The sequence below is a fragment of the Aquarana catesbeiana genome, linkage group LG10 (assembly GCF_042186555.1).
Source record: "Aquarana catesbeiana isolate 2022-GZ linkage group LG10, ASM4218655v1, whole genome shotgun sequence".
Lineage (NCBI taxonomy): Eukaryota > Metazoa > Chordata > Amphibia > Anura > Ranidae > Aquarana > Aquarana catesbeiana.
The window spans coordinates 197080824-197097126 of record NC_133333.1 but is presented as its reverse complement, the minus strand read 5'-3'; the positions used below and the strand labels follow the sequence as shown (position 1 = coordinate 197097126).

General features: G+C 41.2%; 1 protein-coding gene across 1 annotated transcript in view; it reads right to left on the bottom strand.

The window, feature by feature from the left end:
• Positions 1–751: 751 nt before the first annotated feature.
• Positions 752–16303, bottom strand: part of ANKK1 (ankyrin repeat and kinase domain containing 1) — a 153536-nt gene continuing 137984 nt past the window's right edge. The window contains exons 5-8 of the mRNA XM_073603093.1: positions 10529–10684; positions 8690–8823; positions 3704–3743; positions 752–2173 (exon numbers count right to left, since the gene is read on the bottom strand). Of these exons, the coding sequence (XP_073459194.1) occupies positions 867–2173; positions 3704–3743; positions 8690–8823; positions 10529–10684 (1637 nt within the window). The 3' untranslated portion in view covers positions 752–866. The remainder of the gene's footprint in view (positions 2174–3703; positions 3744–8689; positions 8824–10528; positions 10685–16303) is intronic.

Sequence of the window (16303 nt, the reverse complement as noted above, 5' to 3'; positions counted from 1 at the left end):
GTTATACCAAGAAAAAAAATTGAAGGTCATTATACTATGTTGGGGTTAAAAGGCGATATAAAGGTGTGAAACTGTATTGGGACTTTAACAAGGAATCATGCTGCACTAGAGATCGGGCTGCAGTAGGCATATTTGAAAGATGTAACTCTTTTTAATAGGTTTGTTTCCTTTTTTTCACAGACTGTGAAATTATTATTAAAAATACTGAAGACAGTATGTCAAGAACAACTTCAATTGTCTGTACAATCTATTATTTAGAAGTCTTTACAGAAAAATGATGGTGTTAGTCCTCTCTGAACTAGTGTTCCTTGTGACACCTAGCTGGTATTGACATTTTTTCACTTTTCACCCAATTCTGCAGGATAACCTTTAAGTATTGAAAGGAAATCCGACAAAGAGAAAAATTGTAGAACACAAACATAAATTGAAAATGTGTCTTGGAGATGACTTTCACTATTACTAATGCTCTAAGCAATGACTCACAAATCTTTATGAAAAATACAACTACACCTCTTACTGCTCATGCACCATGTACCTGTCAGAGTTATTAATTGAAATTTGTGGAGTATTTTTTGACATGGTGAGGGGCACATGAGTGAGCAGGAAGATATCATGGATGGAAATGTCACAATGACATATCTTCCCAGGAGTAAAATTTTAACAATATATACTTTAGTATAGGTTTCCAACATCATTTACATAAAATCTGAAGTTCACACAGGTAATAATATAAAATAACACAACAACAAACTTATGTTCTTCACATTAAACACGTTGATAACATATTGATAGTGTACAGTATATACATTGGTACAACTGTAAATTTGCATATAAGTTTTCAAGTAGAAATATGAATTTTAGAAACTCTAATCGTGCAGAGTTAAATCTTGGAAATTCAGGTAAGGTCCCAGTTCTTCACTTACTTCCTCTGAACTGGTAGAAGAGGTATCTAAACCTCCCTCCAGCAGAGTTGCAATGCTGTTTTTACGATTCCTTATTGCCAGCTGTAAGGGTGTGCAACCGCTACTGTCTTCTATATTCTGCTTGGCATTAGCCCGGAGAAGAGTCTTTACAATGGCTGCATTAGCATTTAGTACTGCCACATGTAACGGAGTCCAACCAAACTTATTTTGAGCATCCACATTAGCTTTCTTCTCAATAAGTTTGATAACATTGCCAAACGAACTCCGTTGCACTGCAAGGTGCAGCGGTGTCCAGCCAGACATTTCTGCTAAATTTGGGTCAGCTCCAAAATCCAAAAGAAGAGAAATTATGGAGTCTTCACTGTAGCGTACTGCCAGGTGGAGTGGTGTCCATTTCATATCTCCTTCAGCATCTAAGGCAGCATTATTGTCCTTAAGCAAATGTATTATTTCAATATGTCCTTTAAAAATTGCAAGATGCAGTGGTGTCCAGCCCTGATTGTTTTTGATGTTCACCTGAGCACCATGCTTTATGAGGAGTTTACAGATCATGCTATTACCTTTTACAGCCGCCATATGCAAAGGGCTATAATGACTTTGATCAACACAGTTGACATTAGCTCCCTTTTGTATCAAATGCTGTACCACTCGGACATATCCTCTATCTGCAGAAATGTGAAGGGGAGTCCTGAGATTCTTTTGCTTGGCATCTCGGTCAGCTCCTTGGCTAATCAGTAGTTTAACAAGTTTGTAGTGACCAAAATAGGAAGCTATATGAAGAGCTGTTTTCCCATCTGTTTCCTGGCAATTTGGGTTTGTCTGACGGGTGAAAAGGACCCGGGCAACATTTTCAAAGCCATTTTGAGAAGCCAGGTGAAGTGCTGTCCAATCATCTCGTTCCACTGCATCTACCTGAGCTCCATGGTCCAACAGCAGACGTGCTATCCGATCATCTCCAGCCTGGGCTGCAAAATGCAAAGGTGACCAATTGTCTTCATCGACTATGTTCACATCTGCCCCATTTTCTATTAAAATAGTACAGATGTCAAGGAGCTTTTTTTGCACCGCCAAGATGAGCGGTGTATATCCACTCAACGTGCGGCTATTAATGTTAGCATTCAGGCTGAGGAAATGGTTTACTTTCTCAAGGTTTCCTTGAGATACTGCAAGGTGAAGAAGTGTGAAGTTGTTTTCATCTACCCAGGACATGTTATCACTGTTGTTTTGAAAAATTTCACTAATGAAGATCTCTGTTAGGAGAAAAAAAATCAGTTTTAGTAAAGCTATTGAACTTTTCTTTGTGTACCTATTTTCCTTGAAAGAAAAAATTTGATGAGCAGGGAGATTTAACATTGTGAACATTACGTGGAAAGTAAAGTGTATTTTCAGTGAGCACATATTTTTTAATATCAGTGTTTACTTTATAGTATGTATTTTTGATATGCATTCCCAGACATCGGGAGCATATCACTTTCTCCTCTTGCTTCTACAATGTAGTATTTGGTGTCAATCTCTAACCTCAAGCTCTGTCATGTGAGGGCAAGGATTAGGTCTTGCAAAGCAAGAAGTAAAAAACAGCACATTGCTTAGTAAAAACAGCACACACAGTAACACATGTTGTACCCACATTTAACCCCTTGATCGCACTAGATGTTAACCTCTTCCCTGTCAGTGTCATTGGTACAGTGACAGTGCATTTTTTTAGAACTTATCACTGTATTGGTGTCACTGGTTCACAAAAAAGTGTCAAAAGTGTTAGTTAGGTGTCCGATTTGTCCCCCCGCAATATTGCAGTCAATTACTAGTAATAATAAGTTGCTGATCGCCACCATTACAAGTAAAAAATAAAGATTCTATAAATATATCCCATAGTTTGTAGTCACTTTAACTTTTACGCAAACCAATCAATATATGCTTATTGGGATTTTATTTTTACCAAAAAATGAGTAGCAGAGTATATTTTGGCCTAAATTTATAAAGAAATTAGATTTTGTTATTGGATATGTTTTATAGCAGAAAGTAAACAATATTGTTTTTTTTTTTTTTTTTAAATGTATGTATTTTTTTGTTTATAGCACAAAAAATAAAACCCGCAGAGGTGATCAAATACCACCAAAAGAAAGCTCTATTTGTGGGAAAAAAATGACATACATTTTATTTGGGTACAGCGTCGCACAACCGCACAATCATCATTAAAGTAATGCAGTGCCGTATCACAAAAAATGGCCTGGTCATGAAGAGGGGTAAATCTTCTGGAGGTCAAGTCGTTAAAACCACTATAATACTTACTTCTCCCCATCAAAGTTCCAATTTTAATTTTGGACCTTTAGATGCAGACTACTACACTCATACAGCAGTGAACTGTAAAGTGTTTATCTGCTCTCCTGTAATGAAATACATGTTCAAGTCATGGTCAAGGTAATAGAGAAAAATGGTTGTCCTAGGTTTACGTGTTGAACTAGAGAATGGAAACATTCTATACTCTTTTCTTATGTGTGTTGTGACAACCAGAATTACAATAAGAAAGATAAGCAATCCATCTCCCTGGGCCCATACAAGCAAATGTCAGTGGATTTTTTATCACTTGTATCTGAGGTCTGTACTACAACTAGAAGTGTTAGTGGCTTGCTTTCAGGTGCATTCAACATATTTTTGAGATTAGTTTGAGATACTTCAAAGATATTTCTGAGTTTATCAATGGCTGTATTTAGCCTTCAGCTGACCTCCTTCTGAACTGTATTTATTACTATAAAATTAGGTAAAGCTTATCTCAAACTTACCACTGCTTATCGAACTTGAACATGATGACTTGCAACTTCCCTGTAAAAATTAGATAGTAAATGAACACATTGTTGTATGGAACGACCTTGATAAATGGCTTTATATCACTGAGAAATATTAGTACTATCATTCAGTATACTAACTTCCCTATACTTCTAAAATATTAAACCTGGTTGTAGTAGATTACAGTACTTTAGAAGTCTTCGTATTTGTCTTCTTTATTGTCTTCTTTATTTGCCAATGCTTAATGAGATGTAAACCACAATAACATTTTACATTCCTGAGGAACTGCTTTCACTACCAATGGTAGAGGTCTGTTATAAATGTTGCACATGTGCATCAAACAGATACAGCCTAATGCTTATGGTTCTTAGTGCACACAGCCATACATCCCAACTTTCTGACATAAAGAAGGGCACTTATTAACAAAAAGTTTGTAGTTAAATGACACATCCCATTACATGAAGAATTAATACTCAAAAATGATCAGCTTTTTTTACCACTACTATCTCTTTGCTGTAGAACTGCCTCCATGTCAGGGTTCCCCACTGCTGCACAGCCAGTCACACAACAATTCCTACTTGCATCCAGACACAGTGACCAGTTTGTCTTTGTTGTTTCATTAGGGGATGATAACTTGGATGGGGTAAGGGATTATGGGATGCCCAACTTGAAAATGTTCAACAAACAAAACTCCTCCCCATTTACAGAGTCCTCTTTGTCCTTCCACCTGCACAAACTTGGCTTCCTTGTAAAGCTCCAGCTGGTTCACTTCTGGGAGAACTAACAGTCTCTAGTTAGTTCAGAAACAGCCCATTACAGGCTAGGAACTTGCAGTCCCTTGGTGAATTAGCACATGTGGAGTGAATAGCATCTCACACAACCTTCTGCCTCTCTGTAGACACTAGTCCCAGTTCTACTGCTTGCAGAAATTCTAGCCTGCCTGGCTGCCACCAGCCCACCTGGCTGCTTTTTCTTCCCAATCTTTACAACTGACACACACATGGAGACTCCCCAGGGCAAGGTTGGATGAAGACTTGGCATACTGCTGTCTTCAAGAGAGCACTGCTATAGCTGGCATTCTCTCCCCTTGTGTGTCCCTGCACTGTGCTGATCTACTCACTGCCTCTCCGGTTAGGGTCCCTCCAACTGCTTCCTGTGGTGGGATCCATCCAGGCCAGCCTCTTGAGTTGCAGTCTGAGGTAAAACCCCATGCCGGCAGGGGTCCATCAAGGTCCACCGACAGACTCTCCTCAGTACTGCTTCTCCATCTTCCACTGACTCCCTGCCGGCATGGCTCATGTCTATTTAAGAGCTCCTTAGTTCCCTGCCAGGCCCCCCACCTGGGGATTAGCTAAGGGCCCCTAAATATTCAAGGCAACACCTCATAGCTTCTGCCCACTATCCTCTAGAACAGGGATATGCAATTAGCGGACCTCCAGCTGTTGCAAAACTATGAGTCCCATCATGCCTCTGCCTCTGGGTGTCATGCTTGTGGCTGTCAGTGTCTTGCTATGCCTCATGGGACTTGTAGTTCTGCAACAGCTGGAGGTCCGCTAATTGCATATCCCTGCTCTAGAACATTCTCCAACATTCTAGAAACAGGGGAAGGTACCAGAGAGCTGCCAGGATGAGTCATCCAGTCCTAGCCTCTAATAACCCTGACTCAGATTCAGTGACTCGGGTTTATCCCTGGGCCAGACTATATTTTACTTACTCTTACTTCTAGTAGCACACACTAGACACAGACACATGTTTAACACTGTCAAACACTTTTTGATAGATAAAAACTGCATTTTTTTTAATAAAGGTATCTATATCAGGCTACAATGAGGGACAAATGAGAAGGAAAGAGGGACTGAGGGACTTTGTCCCAAAGCAGGGACAGTTCCTCAAAATCAGGGACAGTTAGGAGATATGCATACAGTTACAGTACATTTAACTGTGGAATAAACAACAGCAATTATAATCAGCTGCCACATGATCTCACAAGGAGGAGCTGATTTGAGCTTGAAAAGAAAAAAGTAAAGAAACAAAACAATATAATTTGACAAAATATGACAGACAATTCTAACAATATACAAATAAGTAAATTCTGTCCTATTGCTGCTATAAATATGTTCAATCTGTATGCCAGGAAAAGAGTGGTGCATTCCCTGGATCAATCAAAATGTGAAGGGTCAGTGGAAGAAACTCTATGCACACTGCAGCTCACACTGCTTCATTAGTAGTGATTATTAGACATGTGCAATTTGTTTCGGTCCAAAAACATTCTGACAAATTTTGATTATTCAGGGATTTGGATGTATCCGAATCTCCAAATGAAATAGTAAGGCATAGCAACAAATTTAATTGAAATCCGTTAAAATTTGTTTTGTTTATTCATTTTCGTATTGGGATCGGTTGAAAAACGATCGACCGATTATAATTCTGTGTGAAAAAATAGCTGGTTATTAAGCAGCAGGCTTAATAACCATGAGTCATCATCTGTCAGCGGGCTTCCCTACTGACAGATGAATGTAGATAATAGAATGCCGGCATTGCCCAGCAATAGATGAATGTTAAAAAGAACGGTGTGCCCCCCCCCCCCAGTCCATACCTTCGGGTCTGTTATGGATTTTAAGGGAAACCCTACACCAAAATAAAAAAGATTAAAAACGGTGTAGGGTCCTCCCCACAATCTATACCAGACCCTTATCCGATCATGCAGCCTGGCAGGTCAGGAAAGGGAAGGGGAGGAGCCAGCGCTGAACCCCCCTCTCCTGAACCATACCAGGCCACATGCCCTCAACAGTTTTTGACAAGTCCTTTATTAAAAAATAAAAAAATAGTGCCCCTCGATGTATATCCATTGTCAATCACGCCAACCGCCGGACCCACAAAATAGAAATAAATCAACATGGGGACAAAATCAACATGGGGACAAGGGGCTTTGGGGCCCCCCCAAAGTACCCACATTTCCATGTTGAGGGCATGTGGCCTGGTATGGTTTAGGAGGGGGACGCTCGCTTGTCCCCTCCCCTTTCCTGACCTACCGGGCTGCATGCTCAGATAAGGGTCTGGTATGGATTTTGGGGGTTACCCCACGCCATTTAAAAAAAAAAAGTGTCCTATTTTTTAACATTTTTCTATTGCCGACAATGGTATGGGAACCCCACTTTAAGTGAAATAAATAAATGAAAAATTCCTTTAAATATAGTGCCTGGGGTCCCCTTAGTCTGTCTGAAAAGTGGCGCATCTGTAGCATGTTTAACACATGCTGCAGCAAAAATTAAATTTCTAAAAAAAAAAAAAACTAGTCAAACCACATTTAGATCAACTGTGATCGTTTCCGGCACCCGGCTATTTAAAAAAAAAAATAAAAAACGGCCCTTGTCCCCATCAACATGGGGACATCCTCCCCAGGTTGAGGGCATGTGGCCTAGTAAGGTTCAGGAGGGGGGGCCCTCTCGCTCCCCTCTTTTCCTGCGGCCTGCCAGGTTGCGTGCTCGGATAAGGGTCTGGTGTGGATTTTTGGGGAACCCCACGCCATTTTTTTAAAATTTTGGCACGCAGTTTCCCTTAAAATCCATACCAGACCCGATTTTTGGGGGGAACCCCACGCCATTTTTTTTTTAAATTTTGGCGGGGAGTTCCCCTTAATATCCATACCAGACCTGAAGGGCCTGGTAATGGAATTTTGGGGGACCCCCACGCATTTTTTTAAAAATTTTTCAATGACTTTCAATGACTTTTATGTGTAATGTCGGGACCGACAATTCATTAATAGCCAGCACTAGAGCTAGCACTTTTAAATGACTTTTTTTTTTCCTTTAGAAATGTCATTTTGCTCTCGGACTGTAATAAACACGGGAAACATGCGCTACTTTACAGGCATACTATAGACACCCCCCAGGTATGAAATTTAAAGGAATATTTTACTTTTATTGTTTCACTTTAAGCATTATTAAAATCACTGCTCCTGAAAAAACATCCGTTTTTAAAACTTTTTTTGCATTGATACATGTCCCCTGGGGCAGGACCCGGGTCCCCAAACACTTTTTATGACAATAACTTGCATATTAACCTTTAAAATTTCATTTTAGATTTCTCCCATGGGATTTTAAAGGATGTTCCGTGGCATTTAGAATTTGCCGCAAACACCCCAAATTGTTCACTGTTCGGCGAACGAGCGAACAGCCAATGTTCGAGTCCAACTCATGTTTGACTCGAACAGATAGCCCTTCCCTATTAAGGATGCAGGCGGCCAGCTTCCCGGCCCACTGCTTAACAACCAACTATTTCTTCACACAGAATTCGGATCAGTCAATCATTTTTCGACCGATCCGAATTTGAATCGTTCTGAAAAGTTGAAATTCATTAGAAGAATATTAAATGAAACAAATTTTAACGAAAACAAAATGAAATTTATTGAAAACAAAACAAAACTAAATGAATTTCTAAACAAAACTAAACAAATTTTATAACGAAACGAATCTGAAACAAATGTTTTCGTTCTGCACATGTCTAGTGATTATAGAGTAGCAGGAGTGATATCTGGTATTAGTAATTACTAACATACATTGCTGTATGGGATTTCTTGATAGAGGGTTTTGTTGTTGTTTGGTTGTACAGATTGGTCCTCTTTCCTTGCATACCCAGTGGTGCTGTTTCAATTGTGTTTGCTGTTTTGAATAAAGGCTATTATTCAGACGTGGAACAAGGCAGGCAAAGAACACAGATCAGTGCAGTTTATGTCTTCTGAAATGACCTGACTCACGTACCCATGTGAGCATCTTATACATAGTTACAGTCAGGTTGAAAAAAGTCCATACATTTAATTCCAAACCACAGGGCATTAATAGGTTAATGTAATTTGCACTTCAGCTTTGTTATTTGCACTCCTTTACTGAAATAAAACTGACCCTTCTGAGTGTCCTTAAAAAGATGAATATAAAGGGAAAAAAAAATAAATAAGAAATAACTTTTGCATCCTTAGAACTTACATCAGTGCTTACGTTGTTGACTATTAAAGCAGAAGACTTGACATGATCTTTATCAGCCTTGGACCATGCGCCTACTTGCTCTGGTAATGGGCTTTGTACCAAACAGAGTAGCATATGGGATTCAACAATTATATCTAAAGAAAGAAATTAGAGAAAGGTAACTAGCACAAAGGAATTTTAATTGTAGAAAGTAAAATGCCAATAATGAATACATGACACAGACTGTAGTGCATACCAAAAGGACAAACATTAGAAGGGATCGATGGACACAAGTCCATATGGAGGCACCTTTCTTAACCAATGGCTGAACAGTTAATACTCCCCACGCTATATCAGTATTGATACAACATAAATATTTAACCACTTGCCTACTGTGCACTTTTACCTCCTTCCTGCCCAGGCCAATTTTCAGTTTTCATCGCTGTCATGCTGAATGAAAATTGCACAGTCATGCTACACTGTTCCCATATTAAATTTGTATCATTTTTTTCACACTAATAGAGCTTTCTTTTGGTGGTATTTAATCCCCACTGGGTTTTTTTGTTTTTTGCTAAATAAACAAAAAGAGACCAAAAATCGAGAAATTTTGCAAACAGGTAATTTTGCTACTTCACTGCAGTACGCTGATGAGGCTGCACTGATGCGAACTGATAAGCTGCACTAATGGGTACTGATGAGGCCGCACTCGTGAGGCTGCACTGATAGGTGGCACTAATACGTGCCACTGATGGGCACTGATAGGTGGCACTGAAGGACACTGATAGGTGGCACTGATGGGTGAAACTTATGAGGAAGCACTGATGGGCATTGATTGGCAGCACTGTTTGGCATCACTGATAAGCACTGATTGTCAGCACTGGTGGGCACTGATTGTCAGCACTGGTGGGCACTGTTGGGAGTGCACTGATAATCAGGACACTGATAATCAGTGCCCTGATTATCAGTGCTGATGTCCTTTTCACACAAGCCGGTTATCCGGTCTCCTCTCCTCACGCTGAAATGCCGATAACCGCCTTTTGTTTACATTCGTGATAAGCTGTGATTGGATACAGATGATCACATGGTAAAGAACCGCTGATGGGCTCTTTATCCCAATCTGTGACTAGCTGTGTCAGAAGGACGCAGTAATCACAAAGCTCACTGCCCGCATGCCCCAGTGGGCCTGCAGCAGAAGCGATCATAGGAAGACATGATATGATGGCCTCCCAGAACTGGCCGGCCGTGCTGTAGCTGTTAATTGCCTATAGCATAGTCGACAAGTGGTTAAAGTGGTTGTAAACACTTATATACCCAGTGAAGTGAGTGGCCTCAGATGAAACACAGAAATGAAACAAATCCTCCTACAAACGTTGTCACTGTCTATATGCAGTCTTTTCTTCTCTACATCTGTTCAAACTCTAGAATTTAGACTTAGAAATTTTGAAAACAGGTCATTCTTCTCCTTCACTGCAGTACGCTGATGAGGCTGCACTGATGGGCACTGATAAGCTGCACTAATGGGTACGGATAAGGCCGCACTGTCTTCCCCAGTTAGACTGCAAGATGGGCAAGACCTGTAGCTGTTACTTATTTTCAGCAGAAAAATCAGGTCTTCTTCCCTGCCAGACAGGGATGTGCTATTTGGCAGTGCTATGAAAAATCTCAGGATTAGATATAGAGAAATACAATGTTGTTGACAGGTAAAACAGGCCCCTTATACAGTATTTATTTCATCTGTGCATTTAGATGTTTGCATGGAGCTCAGTTTCAATTATTTTGCTGACACCTTTTACAGTATGCAATTGAAAAAGGACAACTGATCTTTCAAAGCATTTTGTATGATAGGCACAAACTGCTTACCAGTGAAACTTGGTCTTTTATTGGGGTTTTGATTCCAACATCTCTGCATCAGGTCAATCATCTGTTGACATTCCACAGGTCCATCCTCAGAAATATCCTCTAATGGAGGTCTCTGCCCACCTGCCACTTTCACAATGACAGTCATCATGCTGTTACCTAAAGAAAGTGAGATTCCTATGTATTATCACTAAATGTAAGCCATTAAAGTGAAACTGTCTCTACATACAGTAGAAAAAGACCACAAAAGATTGCCTGCAAAAGAAGATGATCAATACTTACCTCTATGGGCAAACACTGACTCAGATCATTGCTGCATTCAATAACAATGGCAAATTAAGTGTCTTTAGCACAGAGCAGGATCATCAACAAGGAAACAAAAACAGGGGCCTAGGCATAGTGATATCTAATGGACCCAGGTACAACCTTGATGCTCCTTCAATTAACCAGATATAATGTGACGAAAGTTGTGATTTAACAAGAGAGGTATGAACTTGCAAACAGCTGATGTCTTATGGAATCTGCTATGCCAGTACAGACAATGCTAGTATGGTGGCTTCTTAGTGCATTTCCTATAAACATATATCAAAAGGATTGAAGGGGTGGAGTACACAACTTCCTTCTTGTAGTGAGGTAGCAACTGCAGGATGGAACACATGCAGCACAGGAACTGACATCCAACACTCCTGGATGTATTCCAGATTCTGAGGATATTTCAGCTGCCATACCTCACAAAGACAGAGACAATCCAAGTAACTACCCTGGTAATCTCTTGCTTACATGATTCTTGACTGCATTTCTCCTTAGCTGTACTTTTTTTTTTTTTTACAAAACTGTGACCGATCATGTGATTTTAGCAGGTAGATCTTTCTATTCAAGAAATAGAATGTGACTGCAGGAAAGAAAGAATCAAAGAATGCCATGTGTCAGTAAATATTTTGCAATGATGTTTTCTAAAATCCTTGAAATATGCACTGATCAGCCATAACATTAAGATCGCTGATAGGTAAAGTAAATAACATTTATTATCTCTTTACAGTGTAATTTTAAAGTTGGTGGATATATTAGACAACAAGCAAACTTTTTTCCATTAAGTTGATGCGTTGAAAGCAGAAAACATGGGCATTGCAGTTTGTTGTGCATGGGGCTGCATAGTCGCCAACCAGTTAGGGTGCCCATGCTAACCCACGTCCATAGCCAAAAGCGCCTATAATGGGCACATGAGCATCAGAACTGGACCATGGAGTAATGAGAGAAAGTAACCTGGTCTGAGGAAAAACTTTTTTTTACATCATGTGGTTGGCCAGGTGCATATGTGTCACTTAACTAGGGAAGAGGTGGCACCAGGATGCAGTATAGAAAGAAGGAAAGCCAGCAGAGGAGGTGTGATGCTTTAGGCAATGTCCTACTGGGAAATCCTGGTCCTGCCATTAATGTGGATGTTACTTTGATGCATACCACCTACAGTACCTAAATACCTGACCAAGTACACCTCTTCATGGAAACAGTGTTCCCTGATGTCAGTGGACTTTTTCAGCAGGATAAAGAACCCTGCAACATTGCAAAAACGGTTCAAGAATCATTTGAGGAACACAACAACAAGTTTGAAGTGTTGACTTGGCCTCCAAATTATCCAAATCTCTATCCATTGAGCATCTTTGGGATGTGCTGGAAAAAACAAGTACAATCCATGGAGGCCCCACCTTGCAACTTACAGGACTCAAAGAATCTGCTACTGATGGCTTGGTGCCAGATACCACAGCATACCTTCAGAGGTCTAGTGGTGTCCACGCCGCAATGGGTCAGGGCTGTTTTGGTGACAAAAAAGGATATTCCCAATTTTTGGTGAGTCATCTTAATGTTATGGCTGATTAGAGTATATAACTGATAAGAGAAGTATAATATAAGAGCTACTAGGTGTCAGGGAACCAAGGGCACCACATCCCAAAAAAAACTAATACAATAGAAAAAGCAAAATTAGGGATTTTTAAGGTGCCAAACAAACTGTATAATAAAATAACATTTTTTTGTGTTTACAAAATATTAAAAACAACACCATCAAGGTATAGTTTTAAAACCATCACAGAAAATCCATGCGGCTTGAACACGGCAGCAGTAAATTCAGCTCTACATGTCTCACCAGAATATGGTTTTACAAATATGGTGTTACAAATACTGCAATAAATGTCACTGAATAAAACATACAATTTATGAGTAAAGAAAAACAAAACCAAAAAATAAAATAAAAAAATAAAAAATAAAATAAAAAGAAAGAAAGAAAAGGAAAAAAGAAAACAAATAAATAATATATATATATATATATATATATATATATATATATATATATATATATAGATAGATAGATAGATAGATAGATAGATAGATAGATAGATAGACAGACAGACAGACAGACAGACAGATAGATAGATAGATAGATAGATAGATAGATAGATAGATAGATAGATAGACCCTTCAGGTCTGGTGTGGATTTTAAGGGGAACCCCGCGCCAAAAAAAAAAAAAAACGGCGTGGGGTCCCCCCAAAAACCCATACCAGACCCTTATCTGAGCATGCAACCTGGTAGGCCGCAGAAAAAGAGGGGGGACGAGAGTGCGGCCCCCCCTCCTGAACCGTACCAGGCCACATGCCCTCAACATTGGGAGGGTGCTTTGGGGTAGCCCCCCAAAACACCTTGTCCCCATGTTGATGAGGACAAGGGCCTCATCCCCACAACCCTGGCCGGTGGTTGTGGGGGTCTGAGGGCGGGGGGCTTATCGGAATCTGGAAGCCCCCTTTAACAAGGGGACCCGCAGATCCCTCCCCCCCATGTGAAATGGTAAGGGGATACTTACCCCTACCATTTCACTAAAAAACTGTCAAAAATGTTAAAAATGACAAGAGACAGTTTTTGACAATTCCTTTATTTAAATGCTTCTTCTTTCTTCTATCTTCCTTCATCTTCTGGTTCTTCTGGTTCTTCTGGTTCTTCCTCCGGCGTTCTCGTCCAGCATCTTCTCCGCGGCGTCTTCTATCTTCTTCTCCTCGGGCCGCTCCGCACCCATGGCATGGGGGGAGGCTCCCACTCTTCTCTTCATCTTCTTCTTCATGTTCTTCTCTTCTTCCTTCTTCTCTTCTTCTCTTCTTCATTTTCTTCTCCGGGCCGCTCTGCATCCATGCTGGCATGGAGGGAGGCTTCTGCTGTGTGATGGCGTCTCCTCGTCTGACGGTTCTTAAATAATGGGGGCGGGGCCACCCGGTGACCCCGCCCCCCCCTGACGCACGGGACATGACGGGACTTCCCTGTGGCATTCCCCGTGATGTCACAGGGAAGTCTCGTCAAGTCACCGTGCGTCAGAGGGGGACGGGGTCACCAGGTGGCCCCGCCCCCCGTTATTTAAGAACCATCAGATGAGGAGACGCCGTCACACAGCGGGAGCTTCCCTCCATGCCAGCATGGATGCGGAGCGGCCCGGAGAAGAAAAGGAAGAAGAGAAGAAGAAAAGAAGGAAGAAGAGAAGAACATGAAGAAGAAGATGAAGAGAAGAGCGGGAGCCTCCCCCCATGCCATGGGTGCGGAGCGGCCCGAGGAGAAGAAGATAGAAGGCACCGGGGAGGAGATGCTGGACGAGAACGCCGGAGGAAGAACCAGAAGAACCAGAAGAAGAAGGTGAAGAAAGAGAAGAATGAAGAAAGAAGAAGCATTTAAATAAAGGAATTGTCAAAAACTGTCTCTTGTAATTTTTAACATTTTTGACAGTTTTTTAGTGAAATGGTAGGGGTAAGTACCCCCTTACCATTTCACATGGGGGGGGCCGGGATCTGGGGGTCCCCTTGTTAAAGGGGGCTTCCAGATTCCGATAAGCCCCCCGCCCGCAGACCCCCACAACCACCGGCCAGGGTTGTGGGGATGAGGCCCTTGTCCTCATCAACATGGGGACAAGGTGTTTTGGGGGGCTACCCCAAAGCACCCTCCCAATGTTGAGGGCATGTGGCCTGGTACGGTTCAGGAGGGGGGGGCGCACTCTCGTCCCCCCTCTTTTCCTGCGGCCTGCCAGGTTGCGTGCTCGGATAAGGGTCTGGTATGGAATTTAGGGGGAACCCCCACGTCATTTTTTTTTAAATTTTGGCACGGGGTTCCCCTTAATATCCATACCAGACCTGAAGGGCCTGGTATGGAATTTAGGGGGACTCCCACGTCATTTTTTTTTTAAATTTTGGTTCAGGGTTCCCCTGTGGGGAATTCCCATGCCATTTTTATCAATGAACTTCTATGTGTATTGTCGGCAATGCAATAGCAGGTCTTCAATGGCATCCCAGGAAGAAGGAAGAGAAGCATGGCCGCGCTGCTCCTTTTACAGGCCTACCCAGCAGGCTGTTCTGTCCCTGGCATTCTGGGTAGGTGAACAGGGCATTGTGGGTAAGTAGCTCCCAGCCTAGTTAAATAGACGAGTCACGTCCTCTAGGCTTCACAGTATAGTGCATAGTTGTTGTGGTCACTAGAGGCAGCCATTGCCTTATTTAAGGAATACACACCATCCGGTACAAGGATGCTGGTAAACCCCTGCGTTACATATATATATATATATATATATATATATATATATATCCACTGCATTCCAGTCTAGCCAAGCCTATATCTGACTGCAGGCCATTGCTGATGTACGTTTTCAAATACACTTTCAGGCAGGCAGGAAAGTGATTCAGTGATCTGCAGTGCATTAAATATATATACAGTCTCCAACATATATATATCCACTGCATTCCAGTCTAGCCAAGCCTATTTTCACATACACTTTCAAGCAGGCAGGTTATTCAGTGATCTGCAGTGCATAAAATATATATACAGTCTCCTACATATATATATATATATATATATATATATATATATATATATATATATATATATATATATATATATATATACACTGCATTCCAGTCTAGCCAAGCCTATATCTGACTGCAGGTAGTTCCTAGTGTACGTTTTCAAATACACTTTCAGGCAGGCAGGCAGGCAGGCAGGCGATTCAGTGATCTGCAGTGCATAAAATATATATACAGTCTCCTACATATATATCTGCTGCATTCCAGTCGGTAGTTCCTGGTGTACATTTTCAAATACACTTTCAGGCAGGCAGGCAGGTGATTCAGTGATTTGCAGTGCATAAAATATATATACAGTCTCCAACATATAGATCCACTGCATTCCAGTCTAGCCAAGCCTATATCTGACTGCAGGCCATTGCTGGTGTACCTTTTCAAATACACTTTCAGGCAGGCAGGCAGGTGATTCAGTGATCTGCAGTGCATAAAATATATGTATTGTTTCCTACATATATATCCACTGCACTCTAGTCTAGCCAAGCCTATACCTGACTACAAGCCATTCCTGGTGTACGTTTTCAACGAACTTTCAGGCAGGCAGGCAGGTGATTCAGTGATCTGAATAAAAATATATATATATACAGTCTCCTATATATATATATCCACTGTATTCTAGTCTAGCCAAGCCTATACCTGACTGCAGGTAATTCCTGGTGTAATTTTTCTAGTAAACTTCAGGTGGTGTTTTGCTAATCCAATTTTACAGCATGTCTGGAAGGCCACCAAGGAAAGGCACACACTCACAGGCCACTAAAAGAGGGCAAGCAGGCTCTGTGTCTACAGCCAACAGTGCTGGTCGTGGACACCCTGCATTCTCAGCACATGGCCGTGGGGTACGCTTGTTCTTTTTTTCGATAGCTGGCCGTGTTGAGCAACAACATGCAGAAGAGTTGGTAG